The following is a 7,588-nucleotide window of genomic DNA, read 5'->3' as shown; positions in this document are numbered from 1 at the left end:
GGTCACATAGCCGTTGGAAGTCCACTGCAGAAAAACCGTGACCATCGGAAGAACCGACGGGTGACAAATTTGAGGCGTCGGTTCAACCGGTCTCTCTGTGTCCAATTAGTAGCCGTTGGGGTTTCTAACACAGTATCCAGGCTTGCATCATTGCACCGGTGCATACTCCGTAGAGGCATCGGTTCAACCGGTGCTGAAGAGGTTCACTGATCAACTCAAACAAGCTCTCTGGAACATAGTACATCCAATGCACCGGTGGTTGATTCTGAAGCGTCGGTTCAACCGGTGCTGAAGACGAGTTGAGGTCCATCAAAACATGCTCTCTGTAACATAGTACATCTAATGCACCAGTGCTTTGCTTGGGACCATCGGTTCAACCGGTGCTATAGAGATTGTTGATTTGATTTCTGCTTGCATCCAGAGAGATAGAACGACAGGGGCGTCGGAACTTTCGCCAAGCGTCGAATGCACCGATGCTAAGGCATCGGTTAAACCGGTGCTGCTGTTTTCATCGTTTTCAACTGAATTGACTTGGATTTGAATGTAACTTCAATTGTTTCTTCTTCCAAGCGTTGTGTTAACTTCTATTGACCATCTTGTGCTGTTTTTGAGCGAGTGTGTAAGATTTCTAAGGCCAACTCAATTTTGGTCAAGCTACTAACTAATGAACCCCTCTTAATAGTACGGTCAAGAACTAAAAACTATAAACCCTAGCTAAATCAAGTGTCCTTCATCTCCTTGTGACACTTGAGACTAGAAAGGTCCTTAATCTTTAAAATTGAGTCCTTGGCACGCATGATTGTTCCGAATTGAGGGGTCTCCTTTCACATTTCATATGAGACAAGACTAATCACTTATTTTTCCTTCAAAACTCATGTTAGTCGCATACGGTTGACATTAATCACTGAAACTTACCATTAGCATCTATCGGCCTAGATGCGCTTCAATGGGACTGTAAGGGCACAGGTTTACAGCCCTGCTGTACCTAATTTTTTTTCCCTCGGGGAAGGTCTGGGCCGGCCTCGCGCTGTGGAGCTTGCTGCACGAGCCGTCCATGCACAGGCAGACCACACCTATCCTCTCCATGTCCTCCGCCTGCACCTCCTCCTCCTTGGCGCCCTGCTCCTCGACGACGGTGACCTTGCACCGGATGGCGAAGCAGTCGCCCTTCAGGGACCTGGAGCCGCCGCCTTCGAGGGCACCGGCGCCGATGAACCTGGGGAAGCCCCAGGACTTGCCCGGCTGGAAGGGGGAAACCTGCAAGCGCTTCCGGTGCCGGCACCAGAGCGGCAGCAGCGGCCATTGGTCGACCAGCTCGAACTCGACATCGGCATGGACGGCGGCGCTCGTCCCGGGGTCGGCGAGGGACAGGTACAGCGAGATGAAGCCGGCGTCCTCCTTGTGCGCCCCGTCCAGGTAGCAGCAGATCTTCCAGGTGTGGCCGCCGGCCCTGAACTCGCCGGACAGGAGGGGCTGCTGTTGTCACCGTGCGTGTGCTTGAGCCGCGAGTAGCCCTCCACCTTGAGCATGTGGTGCCCGGTGCCGACCGCCCTCGCGACGGATCAGGTCATCGTCCTTGGCACCGGCAGCTAGGGGCGCGTACAATGGGCTCATCGCCGCAGAATAATCGTCGTCAGTGGGAACTAGCTAAACTAGAGGTGATAATGGGCAAGTGCGAGTAGTATTAGAGGTGATAATGGATCATGACTCTATACTTTTATCGCAATCCAACTTGATCTTCATATATACTCTATTTTTAGCTCAAAATTCTATAAAACAAAAGTTGGGCTCTTTTTAAGTTGTACCCTAGATTATATCTAGATTAAATTATTTTTGTCTCCTTAGGCTTTCTCCAACCATTCCCCCCATCCAACTCCCCCCAAACGTACTATTTACTATATTTTACTACCTCCCTCCAAAAAATTCCTCCCCCTATAACTCCTTCTCTCCAACCATTCCCCCTATACACTATACCTCACTCTTTAACTATTTATTTATCATTTTTAAATTCTGAAAAAAATAGTACTATATTTGTACTACTATAATACATATTGTTATCAAGTTACGAAATTCAAATAAATTTTTTATCATAAACAAATGACGTGATTAGAGTATAGAGGGAGTTGTAATCTCCCCCCTATATGTGGGGGGAGATTCAACTCCACCCCTACGTAGGGGAGCTTTAGGGGGTGCTGTTGGAGGCACCCTCCCCTCTAAAGCTCCCCCCACACGGGGGAGGGGGGTTTGGGGGGAGGCGTTGGAGAACGCCTTACCACCTCTACTAGAAGTACTATACGACTACCACATGGCCTATCCCGACCACGTACGGAATTATAGCCTTATATATACCATGAAAAAACAAGCTTATACATACCAATATATAAATTATATCCTACAAGTATATATTAAATATTGTACGGAAACCGAAATGAACGCTTTGATATTTATCCCTCAAAAAACAGAAATAGGTAGGTGATGCGATGGGCATCGATCATGCGCGATAAAATCCTCGCGTCAATCTCGTGAACTCCTATCGTTCCCATCGCCGGCCCTAGGAAACTAAGCTTGCGCGCGCCCGCGTCTCTTTGCGCTCGATCTGCCATGCCGGCGTCGGCGGCCATGCCGTCGCCACCGTGCGACCAGGAGGTGCTCACGATGACCGTCGGCTCCTACTTGGAGGCCACGAAGCTGGCCAACGGCAGTTGCGCCAAGTCTGCCCTGGTCCACGTCGGCGGCCACTCCTGGCGCGTCGTCTTCTACCCCAACGGGAGGCTCGCCGGCACCACCGGGTTCATGTCCCTCTACCTCCTGATGGACGAAGATGAAGGAGGCGGCGGGGCAGCCGCCGCCGCCGCAGTCGGGGACGACGTCCACGTGGTGTTCATTTTGATGATGTGCGACGTGGGAGGCGGGGCGCGGTATCTCACGTCCGGCAAGGTCGCCGCCGCCTTCGGCCGGAAAGGGGACGTGTGTGGCTACGAGCGCTTCGTCTCGCGCGAGCACTTCGTGGAGTTTTTCAAGAGCAGCGATGCTTCGCGATCCGATGCGAATGCGACCTCACCGTTTTTCCGGCGGGCAGTCGGCCAGAGCTCGGAGCCAGCCGCCGAGGTGTCGTCGTCACGCTCTCTAGCCACTCGAGTCCATCCGGCGAGAAGGCGCCGCCGCCAACGCCTGCCCCGATGAATCCATCCGTTGGGAGGCTAGCACCTCCGCCGTCATCTGCCTCGCCGGCGCCATCTGATGGGCCGAGGTGACAGCCGCCGCCGGAACCGCCCGTCCTGAGGGCCAGGGCGCCGCCGCTGTCCGGGCTGCACGCGGATCTAGGCCGCCTCCTGGCGACGAAGGAAGGGGCAGACGAGGAGTTCGAGGTCGGCGGCAAGATTTTCGCCGCGCACAAGTCCGTGCTCGCCGCCCGGTCGGTAGTTTTCAAGGAGGAGTTCTTCGGCCCGACCAAGGAGAAGGACACCAGCTACGTGCTCATCAGCGACATGCACCCGGAGTCGTTCAAGGCCCTCCTGCATTTCATGTACACCGACTCGTTGCCGGAGATGACCATGAATTCAGTGAAAGAGGGGGCCGTGCTCGCCGAGGATCTCCTCATCCCCGCCGGCCGGTACAACCTGAGGGATCTCAAGTCACTGACGGAGAACAAGCTGAGCAGCCATGTCGGCGTGAGCACGGTCCTGCTGATGCTGGCAATAGCGGAGCAGTACCAGTGCTGCAAGCTGAAGAAGATGTGCCTAGGGTTCATTGGTTCTAGAGCCAACGCGTGGGCGATCATGGCGACGAACGACATTGAGAATCTGGCAAGAAGCAGCCCCTCTGCCGTGAAGGATGTGATCGTTGAGATTTTGGACACAAGGATGGCGAGGAGCAAGCGTCTCATCAAAGCTTTCATTTTTGCTTGCTGTTTCCAGATGCTTCTTTTGGTGTTTATTTGGTATTCTTAAAAAAAACATTAGAGATGCAGAGGTCATTCTTTTCTTAGTTTCAGCATACGTTGTAATCGTGTGGTACTTGTCATTCTTCAATAAATGTTGTGAGCTTTATGTTTCCCTGTAGTAAAAAATTTGGTTTAATTTACACCCTCAAACTATTACAAAAGTTCAATTTTCAACCATCAACTTTGAAATCGGATAACAGAGACCATCCAACTGTTGAAGCCAGACAAATTTAGCCCCTAGGTGGTTTTCCATTTTGTGAGAACTAAAACTATTCAAATTTCAACTAAAAATTCATAAGTAATTCATTTTAAGTTAAAAAATCATGAAATAAGCATCAAAAGTTTTAAAAATGTAACTATATAGTGGCATTATACTTGTAAGTTATTCAGATCTAATTCTTTTATGTTCATAATATTTGGATGTTTGTGGTTATGCCTATTTTCTTTTGAATAACTAAGATCCAAATAGAGCAATAATAGATAGGTTATATTTTAGACAATTTTTAGTACTAATTTTCTATTTTTTCTAATTTAAAATAAATTAGTTTTGATTTTTTTTAGATCTAACTAGAATTTTTTTATTTTTAAAATATAAAATCACCTTCGAAACTACTGTAAGAGCCAATCCGTCCAGTTTCGAAGTTGGATGGTTTTTGTTGTCCGGTTTTGCAATTGAAAGATTTAAAATGGACTTTTACGATAGTTGGAGGGTATAAATCGGGCTTTTTCCTTTCCTCTATGCGCGTCTTTCTGCGCATTTGGAGCATCACATTCAATTTAATTATGTTCTTTCTGCGATTTTGAAGACGAGCAACATCCATTGTGCACCTGTACTGGAGCAGCTGTGCCATGGAGGATAGTGGTGTTCTTCTGGAGTTCCAATGACGATTCAAGATGCTTGGATCATTGTGCTCTTGTACGCTGTAATTTACAAAAGTGATTTCTTGCTGCATAATTGGGCAAAAATTGATAACTAGTACAATCAGGGTGTGCATATAATCAACAACCAATAAATCTGGTAGTTCGTTTGGAAGATCACGCGAAGGCGTGATTTGCAGGTCTACAACAGACGACGTGATCGCCAGAGAGAGAACGGCCGCGCGCCTCTAGCGTTCTGCCATGCCGGCGCCAATACCAAAGCCGCCGCCGCAACCATCAGCCCAGCAGGCAACGACGCCGGCGGGAGCATCAAGCAGAGCGCCTCCACCGGCCGTGAGGGCGCTGCGCTCCTCCATCTCCATGTCCAGCCTGCCCGCGGATCTCGGCCGCCTCCTCGAGACCAAGCAGGGGCGCGGACGTGGACTTCGAGGTGTGCGGCAAGGTGTTCGCCGCGCACAAGATCGTGCTCGCCGCCCGGTCGTCAGTCTTCATGGCGGATTTCATCGGCCCGGCCAAGGAGAAGGCCACCGTCGCTGCATTACATGTACACCGACTCGCTGCCGGCGACGGTGATGAACGCGAGGGAAGAGGCCGCCGTGATAGCCCAGGATCTGATCGTGGCGGCTGACCGGTACAATCTCAAGGACCTGAAGCCGGTCACTGAGAACAAGCTGTGCAAGCACAGCTTCAGCGCAAGCACGGTGCTGCCGATGCTGCTGGTAGCCGAGCACCACCAGTGCTGGAAGCTCAAGGACAAGTGCCTGGTGTTCATCGCTGCTGGGAGGAACACGAGAGCGATCATGGCGACGGATGACGTCGAGCATCTGGCGAGGCGTTGTCCCTCTGCTGTCAAGGAAGTGCTCACCAAGATTCTGGACGCAAGGGAGGCGACGCCAAGCAACCCTCTGATGGTCAGCGTAGATGCCTCCTTCTACATTTATGCATTGATTTTCATGGTGCCCTTGGGCTTATGTGTTCTTCGTGTGTTATTCCGTTAAAATTGGTGATCTAGTTGTCGATCCAACTCGAATGGATCGGAGCTTGTGTGGCTGATCTTTACACATAATGCTCTTTTTTACACTCTTTTTCAAGAATCAGTTCAGTTCCATTTAAATAGATAATGAAAAGAAAAATCCAGTACGCATGCATTTTGGCAGTCTTATGTCATTGTTTTTTGTCTGGTTCGTTCTAGCTTGCCTGCATGTGTATGTATATTCAAAGTTTATGAATTCTGTTGTGATTCAGAAGAAAGGGAAAAAGAATCTCTGAACTATGTGAGAACATCACTGCCGTGCCATGTCAACCTTATGTTATGAAGGGTGAATTTTAGTAAGGAGCCTGCGGGCAGTAGTAAATTTGGCGTTAACTAGCTGTTCACCAGTCACAAAAAGGTTATGAGTTCAGCATCTACGTTTGAAGCGGCACGATGCATTTTGAGTTTCACTTACGATGAGATAGAAGGGGATGCAACAACAGCTTGGGAACATGCATGTTGTGTGGTGTATGTGACACTGTCTTTGCAAGTTTCTTGAGAATGTGCAAGTAAAATCCTATTCACACAAGTACAGACCTACAGTGCATGTAAAATCCTACCTACACGTACAACAACAACAACCACAACATAGCTTTTTTTCCCAAGCAAGTTGGGGTAGGCTAGAGATGAAACCCGAAAGAAATAAGTTCAAGGTTCAGGCACATTGATACTAGTCTCCAAGCGCTCCTATCTAAAGCTATCTCTTTAGAGATATTCCAATCCTTATGGTCTCTCTTAACCGACTCATCCCACGTCAGTTTAGGTCTACCTCTACCCCTCTTTACATTATCGACCCGTTCAAGAACCCCATTACGCACCGGCGCCTCAGGAGGCATTCGTTGGACATGTCCAAACCATCTCAGCCAATGCTGGGTAAGTTTCTCCTCAATTGGTGCCACCCCGACCCTATCCCGAATAACTTCGTTCCGGACTCTATCCCTCCTTGTGTGCCCGCAAAACCACCGCAACATCCGCATCTCTGCTACACTCAGTTGATGGACATATCGCCTTTTTGTAGGCCAACATTTAGCACCGTATAACATCGCCGGATAAATTGCTGTCCTATAGAATTTGCCTTTTAGCTTTTGTGGCACCCTCTTCTCACAAATGATGCCAGAAGCTTGCCGCCATTTCAACCAGCCAGCTGAAATTCTATGCCTAACATCTTCATCAATGTCGCCATCCTTTTGTAGCACCGATCCTAAATACCGAAAAGTATTCTTCTGGACCACCACTTGCCCATCTAGACTAACGTCTCCCCCCTCATGCCTAGTCGCGCTGAAATCGCACATCATGTACTCGGTCTTGGTCCTACTAAGTCTGAACCCTTTCGACTCTAACGTGCGTCTCCACAGCTCTAACTTCCTATTAACCCCTGCCCTACTCTCGTCAACTAGCACCACATCATCAGCAAAGAGCATACACCAAGGGATCTCACCTTGTATATCCCTTGTGACCTCATCCATCACTAAAGCAAATAAATAAGGGCTCAATGCTGACCCCTGGTGTAGGCCTATGTTAATAGGAAAGTCAGTGGTGTTGCCATCACATGTCCGGACAAACATCGTCGCATCCTTGTACATATCCTTAATGAGGGTAATGTACTTAGTTGGGACTTTGTGCTTCTCCAAGGCCCACCACATGACATTTCTCGGTACTTTGTCATATGCCTTCTCAAGGTCAATGAAGACCATGTGCAAGTCCTTCTTCTGCTCCCTATATCTCTCCATCAA

The 7,588-nt window shown here is 49.2% G+C and overlaps 3 protein-coding genes across 3 annotated transcripts; 2 read left to right on the top strand and 1 right to left on the bottom strand.

Annotated features, from left to right (window-relative positions):
• Window positions 1-924: 924 nt before the first annotated feature.
• Window positions 925-1,614, bottom strand: LOC120659114. Its single transcript, XM_039937170.1, has 2 exons — window positions 1,604-1,614; window positions 925-1,450 (listed from the first exon to the last, which is right to left on the bottom strand). The coding sequence occupies exons 1-2, from the start codon at window positions 1,612-1,614 to the stop codon at window positions 925-927; spliced, it is 537 nt and encodes a 178-aa protein (XP_039793104.1).
• A 987-nt stretch (window positions 1,615-2,601) lies between these two features.
• LOC120659113 (BTB/POZ and MATH domain-containing protein 2-like) lies at window positions 2,602-3,950 on the top strand. Its single transcript, XM_039937169.1, has 2 exons — window positions 2,602-3,138; window positions 3,258-3,950. Exons 1-2 carry the CDS (start codon window positions 2,602-2,604, stop codon window positions 3,948-3,950), a joined length of 1,230 nt encoding a protein of 409 aa, XP_039793103.1.
• Window positions 3,951-5,364: 1,414 nt separating this feature from the next.
• On the top strand, window positions 5,365-5,820 carry LOC120659112 (BTB/POZ and MATH domain-containing protein 2-like). The gene has a single exon (XM_039937167.1). It carries the CDS (start codon window positions 5,365-5,367, stop codon window positions 5,818-5,820), a length of 456 nt encoding a protein of 151 aa, XP_039793101.1.
• Window positions 5,821-7,588: the final 1,768 nt, after the last annotated feature.

Source organism: Panicum virgatum, chromosome 2N (assembly GCF_016808335.1).
Source record: "Panicum virgatum strain AP13 chromosome 2N, P.virgatum_v5, whole genome shotgun sequence".
NCBI lineage: Eukaryota > Viridiplantae > Streptophyta > Magnoliopsida > Poales > Poaceae > Panicum > Panicum virgatum.
This window is presented reverse-complemented; position numbering and strand designations above follow the sequence as displayed.